Genomic DNA, 24,398 nt, shown 5'->3' with positions numbered 1-24,398 from the left:
TTATTTTATAACCAGCAACTTTTCTAAAGTTGTGGATTATTTCTAATAACTTTTAGCAGAATCTCTGGGGTTCTCTAAGTATACCATCATGTCATCGGCAAAGAGTGATAATTTGGCTTCCTCATTGCCTATTCTTATTCCTTTAATCTCTTTCTCAGCTCTTATTGCTATAGCTAGCGTTTCTAATACAATATTAAATAGTAACGGTGATAGTGGGCAACCTTGTTTCACTCCAGATCTTATTGGGAATGGTTGCAGTTTGTCTCCATTACATATGATGCTTACTGATGGTTTTAAATAAATGCTGTTGATTATTTTAAGGAAAAGTCCATTTATTCCTATACTCTCAAGTGTTTTTAATAGGAATGGATGTTGGATTTTATCAAATGCTTTTTCTGCATCTATTGAGATGATCATATGGTTTTTGTTAATTTGGTTATTGGCCATGGCCAATTATATTGATAGTTTTCCTAATATTGAACCAGCCCTGCATTCCTGGTATAAATCCTACTTGATCATAGTGTATTATCTTGGAGATGATTTTCTGTAGTCTTTTGCTAGTATCTTATTTAAGATTTTAGCATCAATATTCATTAGGAGATTGGTCTATAATTTTCTTTTCTGTTTTCAGCCTACCTGGTTTAGGTATCAGTACCATGTCTGTAGTCATAGAAGGAATTTGGTAGGACTCTTCATTCCTATTTTATCAAATAATTTATATAGCATTGGGGCCAATTGTTCTTTAAATGTTTGGTAAAATTCACATGTAAATCCATCTGGTCCTGGGGATTTTTTCTTAGGGAGTTGTTTAATTGCCTGTTCTATTTCTTTTTCTGAAATGGGACTATTCAAGCAATTTACTTCTTCCTCTGTTAGTCTGGGAAGTCTGTATTTTTGGAGGTAGTCATCCATTTCACTTAGGTTATCAAATTTATTGGCATAAAGTTGAGCAAAATAACTCCTTATTATTTCTCTAATTTCCTCTTCATTGGTGGAAAGTTCTCCCTTTTCATTTTTAAGACTACTAATTTCATTTTCCTCCCTCCTTTTTCTAATCAGATTTACTAAAGGCTTATCTATTTTATTGGCTTTTTCATAGAACCAACTCTTAGTTTTATTAATTAGTTCAATAGTTTGTATAATTTATCTTCTTATCTCTTTTAAAATGCACAGAATAAGGATTTACTAAATCCAGAAAGGGGAAGAAGTTCTCTCTGGATAACTTCAATTATTTGCACTTCTCTTTATTTTCTGAGCCTTATGTGGGATGGTTCCAAGTTGAGGAGGCTTAATGAAGGAAACTACTTCATTAAAAAAAAAATCTTATATAACAATCAACTCTCATTTATCTGTATAATGGAAGAGTAAAACATGGTGGATGATAATTAGCCACAATAACTAACCACAAAGTATTCATGCTTGCAAGTCAAGACATCCTCCTCCTGATGTTATTGGTCTGCTTTGAGAATGAAGGAAGCATAATATTCTGGAGAACCCATTCATATACATGTTTCAAGGAAAGTATTTAACATACATTGTAAAGAATGCTTTAGAATGAGCTGGAGAGATTATCTAGTTTTTGGATCATATCTAATTTTTAGATCTTCTTTCTCCAATCTACCCTATTCCTCCCAGAAATGCTTCTCCAGCTGAAAAAATGTAAATTTTGAATTTGTTTTTCATTCCTAGTGAAAACAATTATTTTCATTTAAAAGTCTTCTGGACAGGCTGCATAATAAGTTAGTGGCAGGGTGCTAATAGTATTGACTTTATAACCCACACAGCTTAATCATGTCTATAATTTTGGAATTTTTCGTCATTTGGAAGTGATATTTACTGAGGATAATCTTTAATTCTAATAATAATATTTAATGAGAAAATTAGTTAGATGTCATTTTCTGGTGACAAAGTGAATAAGCAATGGGTTTAGAATTAGGAAGATCTGAATTTGAATTCTGAGTGAAACTTCTTAGTCATGTGATCATGGGTAAGTAGTTTACCCTCCCTTAGTTTATTTCCTTATCTGAAAAACAAGAAAGTTGGACTAAATGACTCTGGAAATCCCTTCAAAATCTATGTTCTTATGAATGGTGACATCACTAGAAGAACTAAGAATGGCCCTCAATTGCTGCTGACTTTTCAATTTACTCTGATCTTAAGATCATTTTTGTTCATGTTGCTTATTCAACTACTTCTAAGTATAGTTCTATTTGTATGCTTAGGAGTGAAATCTGCCTCCTGATTAATTGATTAAAAGATTAATTGAAATTAATCTTAGATATTCTGTGTGTTTGAAATTTTACATAAACATTATATGCTAGAGAAGGAAATGGCAAACTAGTCCAAGATCTTTGTCAAGATTGGGTAACTAAGAATTGGACATGACTAAAAATGAGTCAACAACAATATTCTCTCCGTCTCCTCATCCAACATAAAGTCATCTTATAAAGCAAGAGCTGCACAGCACCTTGGTGGGGATGTTATTGAGAAGACTTGTGTACATATTGGACTGGATGTCCTCTAAGTGTCTATGAACTGGTGAGCCACACTTTAGCAAGAAAGCTGAAATGAAAGGAACTTGAAAGCAGAACATACCAAGATGGTTGTTTTTTGTTTTAGTACTTTGCTACTCAAGCATGCAACACTTTCTTGATACAATGATTAGAAGGTGAAAAAGAAACTGAAAAGGAGCAGATGAGTCCTTTAAAAATACATTTTATATTTTTAAATAGATTGGATGTTTGGGCTTAGAGAGGTGGATAATATCAATGGATACTGCATGCTATTTCATTGCTACTTTTTGATGTTTATTTTATAAGCTTTCATGTCTCTAGATAATTCTATATATGCACATGATAGGAATCTATAATTTTGTCATCTGATGAAGTCATTTACATAGCAAAATAATACATTTTCATTTAGACATATGGATATGCTTGGGTGAGGCAGACTAGACTACAAAAGACTTTGGAACAAGAATGTCTCTTTCTTACCCTGGCTATCTGTAGGAATGTCAAAGAAAGGATTCAGATCTATAAAAGGGGGGGGGGAACTCTCTTTCTTTAGGAATACATATGACCCCAATGAATTGTATTATTTACCTACTTTACCACTACTTTGAAAAATTGGTCTTTTATCTAATTGTCTAGGGGGGGGTATATTTCTTTTGTTTTTTTAAAGTATAATTTAAAAAGATAGCATCTCTGACTTGTCACTATTGTAGCTGTTGCTTAGTAGCCTGGCATCTGGGGAAATACCTGGGGACAGCAAATTGTAAAGGTAGCTTCATTCTAATATGTCAACAGTATTTTCTATGACATTATAGATATGACATTTTTCATCTGCTACTATTTCTGGGCAGTCTTTAGAGGTTGTATATTGCAGTGACATCCAAATTCCATGGCACTAAATTGCTCCTAAAATACCTGGAGAGGCCATGATATTTCACATTTATTTTCTGGGTAAGAAATCCATGATTTTATTAGGTCTTTTCAGATATTGTATAATATTAGAATGAATGACTAAAAAGTCCTACAGTGCTGACCTCTGACATAGTGATTTTAACAAGTTCGCATTTGCCTTTCATCTTCCACAGGTTTGAAACAGAGCTCTCCTAAACCCTGAGCCTACACACAATCATAAATAAATTACACTCCCTGTATCAACATTTGAAACCTCTTCCGTAAATCAGGGCATGCTGGTATTGAATTGCTACTTCTATCATCTACTATTTACTGTTATCAAAGCATATAACTGGATTAGTAGAAAAACAGCTATATTATTCTTATATTTAAGCTTTCTAGAACAGCAGGCTCTCTTTCAGCAACAAAGCACAGCTCTGGAGATAGCAGAAAAGCATTTCCAGGAGGAGAAGGATAGAGTAGTAACCCTGACAGCAGTTACGGGGTTTATATAGGCATGGCAATCATTCTCCTTAGAATAAGTAAAAAATTTAAAAATATGAAACCAGAAGCACGAAGCCAATTGGTATTTCTGCCTATGGTTCACAAGAATCTTTGGATGAACCTTTATATGACTGACTAAATTGTACTATCACTTCTTAGGGATGATTGACAGGAGTTTAAATCCCTATATCTCAGGTATGAGTAGGAAGTTTTACATGAGGGCTTTGCAGGACAGCTTGCTAGAAGAGCTAAGTGGAAGAAAAACCCTCAGGTTAATTCAGTACCTCATTACCAGGCACTGCTGCATCATAAGAAACTTTAAGCCATATTGTTGGTTTCCTGGCACACCAAATTCTGAGGGGAATGGATAAAATCACATTTTCCAACCTTAAGTTTTAAATCTCCAGTTTCATAAAATTCTATTCTAGCAGAGACTATTGTGATCATTAAACAATGGGATTTATACCATTCCAAAATGTAAAAGCATCCAGAATTCTTTGTTGGAATTCTTTGTTTTACCTTTCTTTTAGAAGGATTTCAAATGTTTCTTAAAAGTATGTAAAAGCATCAAGCTACTGTAATTCCTGATTAAACCAAAGAATGTTATGTGAGAAAGCCTTTGGGTTTATTTTTAAAATTTAAAATAATGAACAGCATTATACATTATAAACATTATAAAAATAATGATTTTTTTTGTTGATTTTTTCGCATGTTCATTTGTTTAAATACATTAATCTACATCACTTCCAAAGCAGTGGTGGTATGGTGATAAAAGAAACAAATGTCAGTAAAAAAAAAAAAAAAAAAAAAAGCAATGACTGCCTGCTAGATTGACTTGATGTTGCTTAAGCCCTTTGAAAATATACTAGTGGTTATTTTAATGCTTTTAGTGAACCTTGCATTGAACATGAATATGTTATATTAGTTCAATGTCAGTATCATAATAATGACTGTTTCTTGATTACTGTCTCAGAATCACAGAACTTCAGAAATCATTTAGCGTAACTCATACCTATCCAAAAACAATCTCATCTACACCACCCTTAGTAGATGTCCTTCCAGCATACTATCATCTGAATAGACATTAGAGAGCTACAAGGAGTGAAGAATCCATATAATTTATTTATTCCCAATAACTCCACACCATGCCTTTCCAATTTAGAGTGATTCCCCCACTCTCCTTTTGCATACAAAAAGAAAAAAAAATACTAAATTAGAAATATTTTAATAACTTCAAAGAAAGAAGATTTTTTTCCAAAAAAATTCAATGATCCTAGAAAAAAAACTTTCTATGGATTTGGGAAGTTCTTCATAAATAATGAATGGTGAAATACATTATTTTAATTTGTACTATTTGGTTGAAGTATCCCAATTCAGATGAATTCTCACTTCTGCTTGCAAGTAACAAATTAAATGTATGTTCATTTTCAATGAACAGTCAAGCTAAATCAAATAGTTAAGGGAAGTCAAGTGTTAAAGCTTTGAGAACTATTAGCCAAAAAATAAATTTGAGAATAACTTACCAATGAAGAATTCTTTTCATTTAATTAAGGAAAACTCCAAGAAATGTCTAACAGTTGGATTACTGGTTCATATTTCCAGCAAAACTGTTTTTCCCTTTAAAAGTACATTTTGGAGAAAAACAACAGCTTTTATATCATTACAAATCCCAGTGTTCTTTCTTTCTAAAGTTGTCTGACTTTTACAGGGGAAAGTATGGAATAAGAATGAATTACTAGCTATTGTGGAGGCCTACCCATTAGTGTCTCTAAACTTCCATTTCCTCATCTGTAAATGGGAAAACTACTGATCGTAATGAAGAAGAGCTTTAATACCACCTAATTTTCTCTTCATTTGAAATATGACAAAAAAGTGAGATGCAGATAGAAGTGACTTTACCAGGGTCACAGAAATAATGAATAATAATAAAATAATTCACATCTTAATAATCTGATTAAAAATTTAATCTATGCCCCTCCTCATTAAAGGACACTGCCCCTCTACTATTGTAATACCTCTTTACATTATGGGATTCTTCCTTCTTGCTTTTGAATTACCAGCAACAATCTGGGCTTGGCACTTAGTAGGTGCTCAATAAGTGCTTGTTGATGGATTGATTGGTATGGAGGTGACTTTGAGTTTTCTAAGGCTATGCCCATGGAGTGTCGGGTCTGGTACATCCTACTCAAGTTAGATAAGCTTTCAGATATGAGACTGGTAACTGATTTTGTCTAAGTTGGTGCAGGGCAGTTAGTTTTTTATGCAAAACAACCCTAGAATTTCCTCAGAGATTTTCAAGGGGTTGCTTAGTCCTTAAGAATTGATAAATTAATAATGCTCGACTGCCCACATAGCATTAAAGATCACAGAATAAGAGTTTGAGGATACATTAGAGGTCACCCATTCCATCTTCTTAATTGAGAAGTTAATTGATTTGCCTAGGGTTATATAAATGGGAAATGGCAGAGATGGCATCTGAGCCCAGGTTGTTGGACTTCAAAGTCAGAGCCCTCTTTGCACTCTACTTTGGATTCTGGTAAAAAAGATAATTCATAAACCTGTGTGTGTGTGTGTGTGTGTATGGTGTGTGTGTGTGTGTGTGTGTGTGAGAAAGAGAGAGACACAAAAAGAAAGGGAGAAAAGGAGGAAGAAACAGAGAGACAGAGATGTGATGGATCCCTTTGACAGTTCAGTGAAGCCTATAGAGCCTTTCAGAATAATTTAAAGGCAAAAAATATATATTACAAGAGAAAAGATATTATATTTAAATATAATTATAATAAGTACTGGTATCACCACCATCATCACTACTACTATCATCATCATCACAATGTTTACAATCTTAGATTAAAAAATATATACTTTTTTTGGGAGGCATTTGGGGATAAATGACTTGCCCAGGATCACACATCTTGGAAGTATTAGGTATCAGAGTCCAGAATTGAACTCAAATCCTCCTGACTCCAGGATCAGTACTCAATTCACTGGGCCACCTAGTTTGCCTAGGAGCCCATATCTTAAAGAATGATATAAATGTTAACTTTTATTTGTGTTAGCAATAAAATGATAATAATAATGATAAACAATAACATTGCTTTCAAAAATTTTGGATGGTTTTACTCATACCTTATTTTCTATAGTCTAAATGAAACATGATTTTGGAAATTAAAACCATCTTTGTTAATATTATAGCCCCCCCTTTTTTTTGGCTTCCTACAATATCTCCTGGCATACAAGATAGGTCATTTTATAAAAAGTTTATACAAAGTCCTAGTACAGTTTTGAATCTAAAAGCTTAAATAGCTTGTGGAACATGATGAAAGGGCTCATTATCAGGGGTATTTAACAATCTAACTCAGTAATAGAGAGCCTTCTCCAGTGTACACCTATTCTAAACAGAAATATTTTCTCTAGTTTAGAAAATTCAAAACCAAATTTAAATATCTTCGGCAAATAATTAACAAAATAAAGCTTAGATAACGCCAATATGTGGTTTTCTAAGTCAATATGTGGCCCACAGGAATCCCTATTAGTGGCTTCTATTTCTATTTCAGTTTGATATCTTTCTTAGTTAACACCTATTTCAATACTGCTAGGACATTGCCAGTTATCTTGACTTATTTCTTGCCACTGGACTTTGGAGGAAAGAGTGATGCTTATGACTGCTCAGGTTTGCCTCACTTAAATCCATTTTACCCAAAAGTCAGCACATTACCTTCATGATTTATTGGTGGTCTTCAAGAAAGAACCAATAACAACAATAATTTCAACAGCAAAATGTGATATCACACACATGAAAAATGTACTGAGTTCAAAGTTGTTCAGTCTAGATTTGAATCCCAGCTTCCAAACTTATGAAATGTGTGAGACTGAACAAATGACTTGGCCTTTTCTGAAGAAGAGAATATTTGCTCTACTTAGTCAACAAGTTTTTTTTTTTTTTTTTTTCCCCTAGATGAAGCACTTTATAAGCTTTAATATGCCACAGCAATACATGCTATTATACTATTAAAATTAAGTAATTGTTTTCTAACAAGATTTCAGAGATAAAACATTGAGTTTTAACAACTATCTGAGCAAGTATTTTCAGTAAAAGATTAATTTAGAGCTTTTAGCTTGCACTAAAATAAAAATAAAAGCTAATTGTATCAAGAAATAGATTTTAGGTGATCTCTTCATGTTGACAAAATGTTCTAGAGAAAATCAGCACATGAACAAAAACATTTGTTTTTCTTAGCATTTTCTTTTCACTGACTCCCTAAATTTTTGTAGCTAAATCCATTTAACAAAAATTCTAGATCAATTAAAATCCATAAAATACAAATTTGTCAGGCATTCCCATCTATCTTCCCTTCCAACTTTCCCATCTCTCCTTTTGCCAAGGCACAATGACATATCATATATAACAGGTATATATGTAACAAACAGAAAATTTATGTATAATGGGTATTTAACATATTTATATGTAACAGATTCAAATATTAATGGGATCCTAGATGAGTAATGTTTTCCATTAGAAAACTAAAACAGAATTATCCAAATTGGATTTTGGAAAAAGTCAGTGTATTGGAATGTGTATTATCCCCTGTGTTAATGGACTAAACTGTATATTTAAGTGCTAGTATCCTGTAAATAAATAACGGGCTCAAAAATGGCCATAGTACTACTAAGTGATCCCTTTGATAATAGGTGCAAGAGTGACAGCACAGCTTGGTGATATGAAGAGGAGTGTTATTGGAGATGACATCATACCTAGGTTAGGGTATCTTGACATTTAGGTGATTTCTTCAGAGCCCTCAATATTTTTACTAAAAGTTTAAGCTTTAGCTATTTAAAAAGCTATAATAAAAAGATGCTCAGAAATCTGGTCAGTATACTTAGTGTGGCAGAATAGAGAAGTTACATTGAGAAAGATTTCTGGCAAGGGGTCATAAAGATTTTGAACTTTTATGTGATACAATATCATAAAAATGTTTTGAGTCCACAATTATCATAGATGATATAAGCAGAAACCAATTTTTTTTAAATGGAGAAAAAAATAATCAGTTGATACTTACTGAAGCTACATTCACAAAATCATCATCAGAAAGAGTTTCCAACATTTCAGAGACAGATGTACGAATCAGCCTCAGAGTTAATCCACTGACACTTCCACTCCTAAACAAGCAAGTGAACCATTTCATGAATGTTATTAAAACACATATTGCATATATTTATATTATATGACAATTTTCATTATATATATTTATTTATATTATAAATATTAATACATATTAAATCAAATCTATAATATCAAGTTATAAATCAATTTTTATATAATCATCATGATTAATTTCTTTAAAAAAGAATGATTATAAAGAAATATTTAACAGAAAGAAAAATCATAATAAACAAACTAGTTTTTATTTATCTTTTGTTCTACATAAAAGACATTAGAACATAAGGATATTTTAAAATTCCAAATGCTGTTACCCAAACTATATGTCAAATAGGGTTACAAGAATTCATTATGGCATATAAATTTTTTTGTTTGTTTGTTTTGTGTACTTATATATGAACATACATTGTTGTTAATTCAATCAAATTCTTGGGGAAAAGAATATTTACATTAATTTAATTTCTTAAAATTATTTTTTATAATTGCAATATATTTACAGCTATCATTTACTTTAATAATATAACTGTCTCCCCCCACTTAAAGCATCATTTAGTTTACCTTGTCATTTTAGTTTAAATTGACACTCAGAATGTATACGCTGAATAAAACATGAGCACAATTTAACTTACTCTCTGATACATCAAATAATGGCTTCTTTTCTCACTTGATCCTCCTTGGTTTTTTTTTTTTTTTTCCTGACATTTTATTCTACTGATAAACCTTCTATCTCTTTGGTATTTCTTTCTTTCTTTTTTTCTTTATTTTTATTTCTTTCACTGACTCTTTTATCCTGCCCTTTCCCATACCCATTCACTGGTTACCCAAATGTAATCCTCTCCCAAATGTTTCCTTGAGATTCTTTTCTTCTCTCAACACTGACCAACAACCTAAACCACAATATCTAGTTCCCATATTACATATTAGAATACTTATACTATATATTTTTCATGTATTTTCTTTTTTTTTTTTTTGGAAGATTTAATTCAGTACCTAACACTATAATTGATTGCTCAAAATCTAATACAAATGTATTTACAAAACCATTCTCTCCAGAGAGAATATATTTCATCAGCATTTAGATCTATTCTTAAAGAGTAGCCAGTATTGTTTAAGGATTTGAACTAGGATACTGATAGAATGAAAAGAACAATTTAGACAAAACATCATGTTATTTCATTTTCACAAGAGACTTTGAAAATTCACATTCTGTTATTTTTTTTCCCTTATTCATTACTCTCCTTTATCTTGTTCAGTGGTTTATAAGCTTTTAGAGAGATAAATTGAACTAGCTTGCTTCAGGGCACAACTTAAGTTGGGGAGAATTACAAATGTTTTCAAAACCAGGTATGTGCCATTTGCTTGCATTTATAACATCAAATGCTGTCTCTTCTAATGAGGCAAAATGAGCAAGGAATAGAACAGATTTCTTTTTCTCCAAGGTAAATTAATTTGAAGTTTTTCAAACTCATTTTCCTGATCCCTTAATGTTCTTTGGATAAAGCAAGTCTCTACTGTAAGAGAGATGGTTTTATTCAGAATCTGACTCTTTCATTTCATAGGATAATGAAAAAACAAAAACAAAGATATTCTCTATATGAATCTTAAATTTCAGCTTCTGTAACTTCCATAATAAGAAGACTACATTTAAAAATCCCCTAGCTTCTGAAATTTATTTGTTTTATGAAATTCTCAGTATTTGACATTTGTTTATTTAACATTTGTCAATTTTTGCTATAAAAGCTATCCAAATGAACTAATGGTAGATTATATTTTATGCCATTTTAGGTATTTATAGTATTTAGGTATTTTTTTTTAGGTTTCTTTTATTTTTAGCTGAAGCAATATGGTACCATGTATGTCTATAATAAAGTACATTTTACCTGTTTTCAGAAATAAGTACTTACATAAGAGTAACTCAAAATATACAATGAAAATTGAAAATGCACTTGTAGCTTATACAAAGTTCACCTTTGATCCATGAACTAAAATCTTTGATTCAAAAGGAAATTCTTTCAACCTTTGTAGGGTTTTTTTTTTAATTATGTATTCTTTCCCTCTATAGCTTTAAAAATCACTCTAAATACTGATTCTTTTCCAATCTACCATTTTTCCCAGCTCTCTAGTACAATAGGAACAGGGTTTTCATTCAAAAAAAGTACATGTGAAATATTAAAATACTTACACATCAACTAGAATAAGCATATCTTTGGGAGATGCAGCTCCTTGGATATACCTGCAAAAGATATATTTTTTTTAATGAAAGGGGAGAAAAAGTTTTACTGAATATTGACTGAAGGTATAATTTTTGACCATTCAACTTTGTACATTCAAATTTATATAATTTACTTCAATGCAATTCATTTTGATTCCATTAAAATATTTATTACACGCTTGCTTTATGTAAGGCATTGTAGTAAGTCTTGGTGATTAAAAAGCAAAAAAATTGAGGAGAGAGAAATAAATGTGAAATTATGTAAATAAAAACTACACATGAAGTACAAAATAGTTTTAAAAATCTTCTCAAATTAAAATAACATTTATAAGTTAATATGTCATAATTTATGTGCATTCTTCACAATTCAGAAACTCCAGAATCAGTGTTACAGAGGCACTTATGTGGCCATTTCTTCAATAAAGAAGCACCCATTTAATTTGTTTTTATTTTCCTGACATTATTTTTGTTTTTTATTTATATCCACTATGAAAAGAAACATAAGATTCAATCTTTCAAATCCATTTAATCAGACATAGCACAAAATTGAAGAAAACTTTTGTTTTTAAAGGATTGAAATTTAAGATAACTTTGAAGGACCAAGCTACATCAATTAATGCAATATATTTACAAATGCTAGAGACAGAAGGATGACATGTTACATTTCCAAGTAAAATTATACTATTTCCTTGAATTTTTTTTTGCACTTAATGTGCATTTGCATAGGCAGCAAAAATTAAAGTTAATTATCACAAAGATGTAATAAAAATTTCATCACTTGACACAATTGACTTAGTTATTCCTATGTTGCATTTGTTAAGTAATTATCATATGCTTGTTGAATTGAATTGAATCAAATAGCAAAGGATGACACTTGGGGTTAATTGAGACCAGCTTCAGAAATTCAGGGTTAGAGGTGATTTATCTCTTCCCCATATCAAGCCACATTTTCCTATATCCTCTTCTCTGAGGGGAGATCACCATGGAGATTCCTATGACTTAAAAAGTAATACTAGCATTACATATGATCATTTAAATTAGAGTGTCTGGTAATGTTAAATAGAAAGAATTAATAATCCTGATTGGCAGGATTAGTTTTACCCCAATATTCTTTAGTGAACATAATTTATCAAACCTTTCACTGAACTTCTGTTAAAAAGGTACTCAAATGTTTTACCAAATAATCATTCTGCTTGTCAAGAAACAAAGCAAAACAAAACAGGAATAGGGATGGGACCTGCTCCTATGATTTTAATGGTTCAGGATATATGATTTCAGGTAAGGAAACTCTATCTTATCAATACTGGTAAGCACTTTCTCTGTAAATTACAGTTTTAAAGACATATTTCAAAAGTTAAGAATGTGAGTGATTTATCCAAGGTCATAGAGCAGACAGTCAAAGACAAGACTTGAAGCCAGATCTTCCTGACTTTTAGTTTTCTATGTGCAATGCCATATGGTCTCTATGTTAAAGTAATAATAATACACACATATCTATATGTATATATACATATAATACATATATACATATATATATATATACACACACATATAAATTATAGCTCTTGAATGTTTCTAAAGCACTTTCTAAACTGTAAGCCAATTTACATATAAGAAGAAGGATCAGAAAGGTAAAGTTAGAGCAGGTCATATTATTGCTAAGTAATAGAGCAATTAAATTTGTTATCTTGATATTATGGACTGGTATTTTCACTATATTACATTATCTTTTATTGTACAAGGAAAAAATAACCATTTTTTTTTCAACAAAAATGGTTTATTTCTTACCTTTTTTTTTTTTTAAATGCATGTTATCTTACCATGGCCTTCTGCGTACATCATAGAGATCTATCTTGTTTGGTGTTCGAGTTTTATCAACCCATGGGGAAGCTAAAAAAGAAAACAAGGCATTATTAAATTATATCTACATCTATTTATGTATCTATCTATCTACACATACATACACATATTTCAGAGGAAGTCTGCTGATGCTAGACTTCAAAAACAGATAGAAAAGCTTAAGTCCATAATTCACAAAGAAAACAACTTCTACATTTTCAAGGAAAATCACAAACCTGTACTAAAAGAAATCAATGACAAGCAATTTTTTTTTCCCATAAGAAATTGAAATGATCATTTAGACAGTTCTTTTTCTTGATACTTCCGAAAGGCTAATTTCCTATAGATGCTTAAGAAGCTTGTTGTTTTTTATGTTTATACAGACACCAGAAATTAAGGGAAACTATTTTACACTAACAGTACCTGTGTTTTCTTTTTATCTTTATCAGATGTATCCTTTTAGAAACATTTTATGTTTGTTTGTTTTTAAATGAGATCTACTTTTTAGCCCAGTATCAAGTATCTGAAAAATCCCATATCACCTTGACTTTTAAAACCAGAAAATAAGAATTAATTTACAAATCAAACTGTTGTCCAAAACTAGTATAGTTCAACTTTAAGCAATTTCAAAATATTTAATGAAAATAAATAGTGGGAACATGAATGATGAGTTATTGAATATATGTATAGATAGTCCTGTAAAATCTGTAACAATAAAATCATTTGCATATCATTTACAAACTGGAGAACCTAAAATTTGTCACTGACTATTAGGAATTATCTTTTTCTATCTGAACCCCATATTAAGATATACTGCAGAACAGTAAATATTTTTTGCAAGACATGCATAGCCTCTTAAATGTCATGAACCAGTCACTGTTTTAGATTACATCTTCTTAGTTTCCATTTATTCTCTTTTTTTTTTTCACAAAGAAACTTTATCAGAAACTGAATGGTGCAATCCAAATGTGATGGTCCAAAGTAATCAATGAAAATCAATGAAAAAAAGTTATAGAATTGTTGACACATCAGTTCCATTTTCTATTTTGTTGTCCTATTATCAAATTGAAATTTGAATGTTCTAGAGAGTGAATCAGTTACCTTTCACAAGAGGATTTCTGCAAAATTGCCTTCATTTTTTCAGGTGTTTTTTTTTTTTTGTTTGTTTGTTTTTTTTTGTTTTTGTTTTTGTTTTTGCTTAGTTATAATGTGACATTAGTCATAATCTTTCATGACTATCCTTATAAAAATGTTTATTTAATTGACGTTAGTATTGGCAAACACATTTCTTTGATTGGCAAAATCAAGTGTTTTCTGAGTTAGTTTCTTAGAAATTTTGTCCTCCTTAATATAGCTACTATTTTCCAACTTTTATAGTGCATGGCTGCAATCAAGGTTAATAGTTTTAACTTGTTCAATTTTTTTTATTTAAAAAAAATTGTTCATTCATTTGAATAGATCAGTGTGAAGTTTTTGCAACTGTATTCAATATCATTTCATATCAATTCTTCTAATTTGAATTTGGCATTGACACTTGTAAATTGATGGCATGAATTCACATAGACTATTGATTCTTATATGACTCTTGATGATTATAAATTTTATAACATCATGATATCTGAGGAATCATAGTATCATGTGACCCAAAATCAAGGGAAGGACACATAGTAGACAGGAGTACACTACAACATATTTTCAGTAATGATATATACCCAAGGTGTGGGGCAAGGCATTTCATCAAAGATAAGTATGAACAGAAAATATTAGAAGTAAGGAAGAATTATTCCTCAGATGTACTTGTACTGGGTCAATAACCTAAGTACCAGACTGATGTCTGTGATATATAAAATGACTTAAAGGAAGGACTCCAATATATTGGACACTCACTCAAGGGAAATACTATGTGAGAACATAGTCACAAGTCATGCTCAGGAGGAGGTATAAATTATCATTTACATAAATCTAAATATCACAGAACTTCTTAACTATTGAAATATTAAAGGAATGAATCTTTTTGGAACAGGGGAAGAGAAAAAAGAGAAACATTCATAGAAATTGTGTGTAGAGGACATTCTTCCCTTTTTTCTTAAGAACTTAAAAGAATAAGAAATGAATTTGCCTAGAGTTTAGATTTAATTGGATGATTAAGATAAAATAATACTCTAACCACTATTTAGGATATTTAAAATTCCAGGGCTTTAAAAATAGTCACTGGAAATGCTTCAACATATAAATTAGTTGTGAAAGAATGCCTTTGTTTTTAATTATTTTAATTGTAATTTAACCTTTGATGGATAAAACAATTAAAGCTTTAGGTAAATTACTGATTTCTAGTACTATTCATTATTAAAGTTGATATATTTGACCAGCTGACTTGTCTTACTTTAATATTTCTTTTGAAGGATCAAAATTGAATATCCTTAATCTAAAATTTAAATTACAGTAAAGAAGATGTATATTAAGATTATGTAGTCCAAGTTCATCATGTTTCTATTGACCATAGGTAGGGATTATATATACTCGTAGGGGAAAGTTGGTTTGCAGTTTTGATAAATGGTTCAGTGAAAGAAGTTTCAAAATAATGGCTAAATGAGATTTTTAAGTGGTCATCAGTTTCATTTATTCAAACTATTTCTGTCTAGATTTTAAATCAATAGTCAATTTCAATTTTGACTTTCTATGCTAGATAAAATCCAAAATTCTTAAGACATGCAAATGTTGGATATTATACTGTTTAGTAGGTTTAAGACTAAAACATTTTACATAGCATAAGACCTTAGAAATTCGCATAATGGATTACCACAAGATTAATAAGTAGTTTTTTGGCCATTATTGGGAAATCTCTAATTCTTCAGTCATTATTTTTAACCATTGACTGTTCCATAATATTGCCTTTATAAGTTTTACATGATCTTTAATTTATGTTAAAATGGAAATGTAATTGGATCATCAATTTACTTAATACAAAACTCCAATGAGGGAGGGATATTGCTATTATATAGGTGCTAAAATAATAATAGGTAATAATGTTTGCCTATTATTCTAGGCTCCAGTCATTCATTCAGTTGTACCAGGAATCAATTTGGCAGTGATGCAAATAAAAGCTACTGAATAAAACACGCAATCTGATTTTTTTAAAAAAAATTTCTACAAAACAATAGCAACAAAGAGTATGGCCATTTTGGGTGTTCAAATTATTATTATTGTTTTTTAAGATGAGTTTTGGGTGACTAGAGTTCGGTTTTTTTTTTCCCCTTTGTCATAAAAATAACTATGTTTAGTTACAGATAAATCTATCAGGTTAGCATTGTCTTTTATGTGGCATCTACAAATGAGCAACAGCCACAATATTTTCCTAATGATGCTACCATTGGGTTTGATTTCTAAACATTTGCTTATAGAAAGCAGTCTGTTTGTCAGATAAAGACAAGTACTTTATTATAAAGCACAGAAATAACAAGACTAATATTAAATAGTATTTTAGAGTGTTTATCTAGTTAACACAGCTAACAGTTTTTAAAAAGAAGATATAATTATTTATTGTTTGGGAATTATAAAGAGAGCAGAGATGCACTGAAGATGTTTTTCTTTTGTGAGGAACTATTCTACATAAAATGAAAACTAATTGCATTAGTAATTAATAATGTTAAATGTTTCTTAACTACATTCCTAAAGAATTTAAAGAAAAATTTGCTATGAGAACAAAAATATCAAATAAATGTATAAAGACTTTTCTTTTGCTTCTTTTATTCATATTATGTGCTCTGAGTTTACATTTGTTTGACTCTAGTAATGTATTAGAGTGACAATTATCTGTACAAATTCAAAAGTGTTGGAAAAGGAAACAAACTTTTAGTTGATATCTCTGTATACTTTATACCAGTAATGCCCTTCATTTAACAAGTTTCTACTTCCAAAAAGTTAACTATTTTAAGCCTGTTTTCATGTTGATTTGGATATGTAGCTGTACTTTTTAAATTCAATAAACCCTGGCTTGTTAGAGAATAGATTATAAAATGTAACAGAATTTGCTGACAAAATCATCTCCATAAGCACCAGCTAAACATTGTCATTGTCGTCATTTTGTTCTATTAACTTACCAAAAAAAAAATATGGTATTTTTGTTGACCCTGCAGAAACTTTTTAATATATACAAAATTCCTTATCCCCAGTACAGTCTCCTAAAACACCTAAGAAAAATCAACTAATATAGTGGTTACTATTTACAATACAAGATATTTTTTTTTCCTCTTGTAGCTTTCTAATTTCTATTATTGTAATCATTTTGTATGTGTTCTTTTTAATGTATAATTCAATAAAGCCACCATTTATTTCAATAAAATCTTACATTCTTTCTTCATCATTGTCCAGTAACATTCTATTCTATTATATGAAGAGCAAGAAGATGGTCAAACTAGATTCTCCAGCAAATCTCAGCCTGCCCTACTTACTTCATTCAAATATATATATATATATAAAATTTATGATGCTTATTTGTAGGAAACTTGAATAAAAAATTTTAAAACGGCTATATTTCTTCTCTGAAATACACAATAATAATTCATGACAGGGCATATGTAGGCAATAATAAGGAATTGAATAGTATCCATATTAAGAAGCCATAATTCAAACTGTTCAATTATAATTCAAATGTCCTGGCAGAAGTACCTAGTTTTTCTTTTTGTGAAGTCTATTGCCTTCAAAAAGTCTCACCACAAACTTAGTTTTATAACATAGTAAACAAAGTCTTTTTGTGATCTAGTTTTGTCAAATAAAGATTAGTTTTTTCCTACTAGCTCATATCCTTTATTTTATTAAGCTCTTGATTATGATATAAATTGAATTGTGTGTGTGTGGTGTGTAATTCCTATAATGGAGAGTTCTTGTGAATTTCTTTAATATAATTTGAGTTTTGTAAAGTATAACATTTTTCTGATTGTATTTCCTGTCAACAACCTATATTCTCTTCAAAATTCAATACTACCCTCTTGAACACATGCTGTATCTCTTCCATAGGGCCCTTTAATTATATGCAAGGACTATTAGGATTATCAATTTAAGTGAGTGTGCCCCTTATTTTAAAAGTTGCAATAAAAAGGTCCATGCATATTATTTTGATGATGGCACCAATGAACTGATATGACAACAAAATTAATTAATTCAAAGTTCAAGGATTTTGTCTTTTTTTTTTTCCATTCAATATTAAAGAAGTCAAATAATTTCCAGATTTCTGTCTTTTGAACAGAAAAGGTCTATAAGTCATCTGAGAAGGATAACTGAAATTCACTGTAAAAGCCTCCTTGACTACTAATGAACTTTATTTTCATCTGAGTTTGTCTTTAATACCCCACTCTAATTCCTTATAGACAAAAAATAAGAGCAACAACACACTCATGTATTTCATAATTACCAATTATATCTTGTATCATTTATAAAGCAGTCTTAACTACAAAATGATTTGCTGTGAATTCAGCAGATGGTAGTTAATCCACATAAAACATTTTCTTTGACATAAAAGAGTTACCGTCTGTCAGCAGGAGGGGCAGACAAAATAGATAAGTAGATGGGTTAAGTGGAATATTATGAAACTAAAAGGCAGAAAGTCAAACAGAGACTTAATTATTTATATGGTCAATATGTAATAGGGACTTTTCAGTAGAAATCAGGGACAGATAAAATCACATACAGAGACTGTGATTTTTGATGAAGTGGCATTGCTTAATATGTTTTAGAGATAATCATGTGCTATTACATAAACAGAAAATATTCTCAGAGGTTAAAAAATCCTTTTTGAGAATAATAGATATATTTCTAGAAGCATCGGAAACATAAAAAAAAAAAAAACAACTATGTAAATATAGGAAGCATCTTAAGAGAGACTAAACTTTAATACCTAGATAGAGACTGTACTTGTTTTTCATTTTGTGTAGAAATTTCTTCAATCAATGCAAACGCCTTTTGTTTGAGGAGTTTACAAAATGTTCTTTAAGGGATACAACATGTAAACATCTATGTAAATGGAAGGTGAGATAAGGAAAGGAGAGAGAGCACAGACAGTTTGGGGGATTAGAGAAAACTTAAGAGTCCAACTTAGAATCTAAGATAGAGGCTCAGTCCATTGAAAGGTTAAGTGATTTGTTAAGTGACTTCAAGTTTATGCAATAACAATAAGTAAAACACTACAACACTGGGCTTTCATTTTAGAGAAGTTTAGTGAGTCATTTTTGTTTGTTTGTTTGTTTCAAGTTCCTTAAATAGCATTTTTCCTATACAGAGCTGGTCACAATAATGCCTCTGCTAATGAATCAGTACTATCACTGCTTGTGAGAAATAATAGTAAAAAGCATCTTAGTTTTTGCATAACTTGAAGATACACTAGATATCCACATTATAATGAATTGGGATGTTATTCTATTAAAAACTCCATATCATCAGCTGCTAAAAGTTTGTGTCATTGTTGTACTCCTTAAACATAGATGCAATGGAAAAAGAATGAGCAGTTTAGATGTGCTTGAATTCATTTATTCAGGTGATTTCCAGACAAGAAAATTCAGTCTCTAAATTTAAATGTTTGTAATTAAATTTGTTCATCAGGGGCAGCTAGTTGGTGTAGTGGATAGAGCACCAGCCCTGAAATCAAGAGGACCTAAGTTCAAATCTGACATGAGACACTAAACATTTCCTGGCTGTGTGGCCTTGGGCAAGTCACTTAACCCCAATTGCCTCAGCAAAAATAAATAAAAAATAAAAACAAATAAATTTGTTCATCATCGCAACCTTACCATCACCTAAAACATAAAAAGTAAAATATGAAGTCCATCACTTCGAACACAAATGTTTCCTGTTTTGGCTTTCTTATTTCTTTCAAAGTCAATATACTATCATTCTTGCACTGTTGCTTCAACTTCTTCACCTTGATTTCTCCTTTTCCTAAGCCCCAAACTTCACATCAGTTATTATTCCTTATAGACATATCTCTTGAATTCTTCTCTTTCTTTCTCCTCCCAGTATCAGTACCTCAGTCTAGGTATAGATCTTACTCTAAATAATGTTAGCTATCTCATAGCTTGATTCATGAAGTAATTAGTAAAGGTAAGAAATAGTATGCTGGGGTACAGAGGGTTTAGAGTTGATTAAGCTGGATAAAAAGGACCCATGGGAACAAATTTGTAACTAATTTGTTTTGGGAATAGCCACTGTGTTTTTGGATGTCCAGATTTCCCATCATTCACATGAAAATGGTTTTTGTGCCTCCCCAGAGGTGTGTTTGTTGGAAGGAGGAACAGTTGGCTAATTAATATCCATGAGATATGGCCAGTTCTGTGTTCCTCATAATATATAAGACAGAAATGTTGCCACAGATTTGCTCTATCAGGGACTGAGGAAGTGGCTAGCTAACTATTATCACCAAAGAAAATTGGTGATGCAATCTGTCATACAAAAATATATGTATATTTATCTGTCTGTTGCTTCTGCAAATACACTCTTCAAAAATCTACCTCTAGCTTAATTTTCTGGACACTTTTCACATTACTTTCCTTCAAGCATTCCATATTCCAGTCAAATTGGATTCTTATTTTTAAAATGTGGCATTACATATCCAACATCTACGTATCCGTCTAGGCTGTGATTCCTTCCTAAAGGACATTGTCCCCACCCCTATATTTCCACTATTTTAAAATTCTTCATTTTCTTTGAGACTGGCCCTGGTATCACTTTCTTTGGGAAGTTTTTTTCGAATCCCCCAAGCTGTCAGTGCTCTCTCTCCTTTCCCTATTTCACCTTCCCTTTACATAGATGTTTACATATTGTATCCCTTGGAGAACATTTTGTAAACTCCTTCAGGATAGATATAGCTTTTCATTTTTTTCTCTATACTCTAGCACCTTGAATATAGTAAATACCTATAAATATTTAATTTAACTGAATTGTAAATAGCAGATAAAAGCCTTGGGCACTTGAAAGATCATTGAAATGAAATTTTAACTGAATTTCTCCACTTAATTATAGTTTATCCTATATAAAATTATCAGTCTAATATACTTTTAACATTCCATTGTTGGAAAAATCTTCTACGGTTCCTATTTCCTACAAAAATACCCATTCCAATTTCTATTTCTACTCTTATTGCTAAAGCTAAAATTTCTAGTGCAATATTTAGCGGTAGTAATAATGGGCAATCTTGTTTCACCCCTGATCTTATTAGGAATGTATCTAGCTTCTCCCCATTATGTATAATGCTTGCTGACGGTTTTAGATAGATGCTGCTTATCATTTTAATGAAAACATCATTTATTCCTATGCTCTCTGTTTTTTTTTGCTTTTTTTTTGACTGAGGCAATTGGGATTAAGTGACTTGCCTAGGGTCACACAGTCAGGAAGCGTTAAGTTTCTGAGGTAAGATTCAAACTCAGGTCCTCCTGACTCTTCAGGGTTGGTGTTTGCTCTCTGGTATTTTTTTAAAAATAGGAATAAATGCTGTATTTAGTCTAAAGCTTTTTTTGCATCTATTGAAATTGTCATATGATTTCTATTAGTTTTGTTATTGACATAGTCAATTATGTTAATAGTTTTCTTTATACTGAACCAGCCAATGCATTCCTGGTATAAATCTCACTTGGTCATAATGTATTATTCGGCTGATAAATTGTAATCTCTTAGCTAATATTTTATTTTAAAAATTTGCATCGATATTCATTAGGGATTTTGGATTATAATTTTCTTTCTCTTCCTGGTTTAGGTATTAGCACTGTATTTGTTTCATTAAAGGAATTTGGCAAGACTCCTTTCCCTGTTTTTCCTGATAGTTTACATATTGGAATTAATTGTTCTTTAAATGTTTGATAGATCCCAGCTTTTGGGATAAGAACTTACTGTTTGATAAAAATTGCTGGGAAAATTGGAAACTAATATGGCAGAAACTAGGCATTGATCCATACTTAACGCAGTACACCAAGATAAGGTCAAAATGGGTTCATGACCTAGGCATAAAGAATGAAATTATTAATAAATTAGAGGAACATAGGATAGTTTACCTCTCAGACCTGTGGAAGGGGAAGGTCTTTATGACCAAAGCAGAACTAGAGATCATTACTGATCACAAAATAGAAAATTTCGATTATACCAAACTGAAAAGTTTTTGTACAAACAAAACTAATGCAGACAAGATTAGAAGGGAAGCAATAAACTGGGAAAATATTTTTACAGTCAAAGGTTCTGATAAAGGCCTCATTTCCAAAATATATAGAGAATTAACTCTAATTTATAAAAATCAAGCCATTCTCCAATTGAAAAATGGTCAAAGGATATGAACAGACAATTCTCAGATGAAGAAATTGAAACTATTTCTAGTCATATGAAAAGATGCTCCAAGTCATTATTAATCAGAGAAATGCAAATTAAGACAACTCTAAGATACCACTACACACCTGTCAGATTGGCTAAGATGACAGGAAAAAATAATGATGATTGTTGGAGGGATGTGGGAAAACTGGGACATTGATTCATTGTTGGTGGAGTTGTGACGATCCAACCATTTTGGAGAGTAGCTTGGATATGCTCAAAAGTTATCAAACTGTGCATACCCTTTGATCCAGCAGTGTTACTACTGGATTATATCCCAAAGAGATTATAAAGAAGGAAAGGGACCTGTATGTGCACGAATGTTTGTGGCAGCCCTTTTGTAGTGGCTAGAAACTGGAAACTGAATGGATGTCCATCAATTGGAGAATGGCTGAATAAATTGTGGTATATGAAAATTATGGAATATTACTGTTCTGTAAGAAATGACCAACAGGATGATTTCAGAAAGGCCTGAGAGACTTACACGAACTGATGCTGAGTGAAATGAGCAGGACCAGGAGATCATTATATACTTCAACAACAATACTAGATGATGACCAGTTCTGATGGATCAGGCCATCCTCAGCAACGAGATCAACCAAATCATTTCTAATGGAGCAGTAATGAACTGAACTAGCTATACCCAGAAAAGAACTCTGGGAGATGACTAAAACCATTACATTGAATTCCCAATCCCTATATTTATGCACACCTGCATTTTGATTTCCTTCACAAGCTAATTGTACAATAATTCAGAGTCTGATTCTTTTGTACAGCAAAATAATGTTTTGTCATGTATACTTATTATGTATCTAAGTTATATTTTAATATATTTAACATCTACTGGTCATCCTGCCATTTAGGGAGGGTGGGGGTAAGAGGTGAAAAATTGGAACAAGAGGTTTGGCAATTGTTAATGCTGTAAAGTTACCCATGTATATATCCTGTAAATAAAAGGCTATTAAATTAAAAAAAAAAAAGTTTGATAGAATTCACTTGTAAATCCATCTGACCCAGGAGACTTTCTCATAAGGCATTTATTGATAAGGTGTTCGATTTCTTTATTCTAAATGGGGTTATCTAAATAATTTATTCCCTCTTCTGTTATTCTGGGCGGTTTATATTTTTTCTAAATATTCATCCATTTCAACTGGATTGTCATATTTGTTGGTATACAGTTGGGCAAAATAGCTCCTAATTATTGCTTTAATTTCTGCTTCGTTGGTGGTAAGTTCATTCTTTTAATTTTTGATGCTAGTAATTTTTTCCTTTTTTTGATAAATAAATTAATCAAAGGTTTATCTATTTTCTTGATTGTTTTCATAGTATCAACTCTTAGTATTTTTTGGTTTTGTTTACTTTTAATTTTATTAATCTCTCCTTTGATTTTCAGAATTTCTAATTTGTATTTAATTGTGAGTTTTTAATTTGTTCTTTTTCTGGGATTTGATTAAGGGGATCCTTTAGTTAAGCTAATTGTAACTAAGCAAGTGGGAAAATCTAGAGTCAAAATTTCTCATTTAAAGACAATGTGTTGAGTGGTTATTACACGCAGCATATTATGTAAGCTGTGAGCATAAGGCATTTTATGAAATAGTTCAAATAATACTCAGACTTGTTATGCTATTCATTAGCCAGTAGAGAAGATAAGATATGCAAATGTTTCTAATGCAAAGAATATAAAGTGCAAAAGATAAAAAAAAAAGATCTAAAAACAAATGCTATGGAAGTTCAAAAGAATGAAAATTATAATGGCATTCTGCTTAGATTGGCTGGTAAAGAAGTCTAACAGGGTATGTAATGGATTAGAACTAGCAGCATATCTAGCTTGACAGAGATAAATGGGCTCAATTCTTATACAAAATGCAACATTTCTAGAACATGAAAATCATTACTTTTTCCTAATATTTTAACTCTAGAAAATGATATCAGATATATCCCA

General features: G+C 31.0%; 1 protein-coding gene across 5 annotated transcripts in view; it reads right to left on the bottom strand.

Annotated features, from left to right (window-relative positions):
- The window catches only part of CACNA2D1 (calcium voltage-gated channel auxiliary subunit alpha2delta 1), a 656,564-nt gene that overhangs the window by 115,399 nt on the left and 516,767 nt on the right, over positions 1-24,398 (bottom strand). For all 5 annotated transcript variants that reach the window (XM_031938658.1, XM_031938660.1, XM_031938659.1 and 2 more), the window contains exons 8-10: positions 13,096-13,165; positions 11,246-11,296; positions 8,963-9,062 (exon numbers count right to left, since the gene is read on the bottom strand). In XM_031938658.1, the coding sequence (XP_031794518.1) occupies positions 8,963-9,062; positions 11,246-11,296; positions 13,096-13,165 (221 nt within the window). The remainder of the gene's footprint in view (positions 1-8,962; positions 9,063-11,245; positions 11,297-13,095; positions 13,166-24,398) is intronic.

This window comes from Sarcophilus harrisii, chromosome 5 (assembly GCF_902635505.1).
Source record: "Sarcophilus harrisii chromosome 5, mSarHar1.11, whole genome shotgun sequence".
Lineage (NCBI taxonomy): Eukaryota > Metazoa > Chordata > Mammalia > Dasyuromorphia > Dasyuridae > Sarcophilus > Sarcophilus harrisii.
This window is presented reverse-complemented; position numbering and strand designations above follow the sequence as displayed.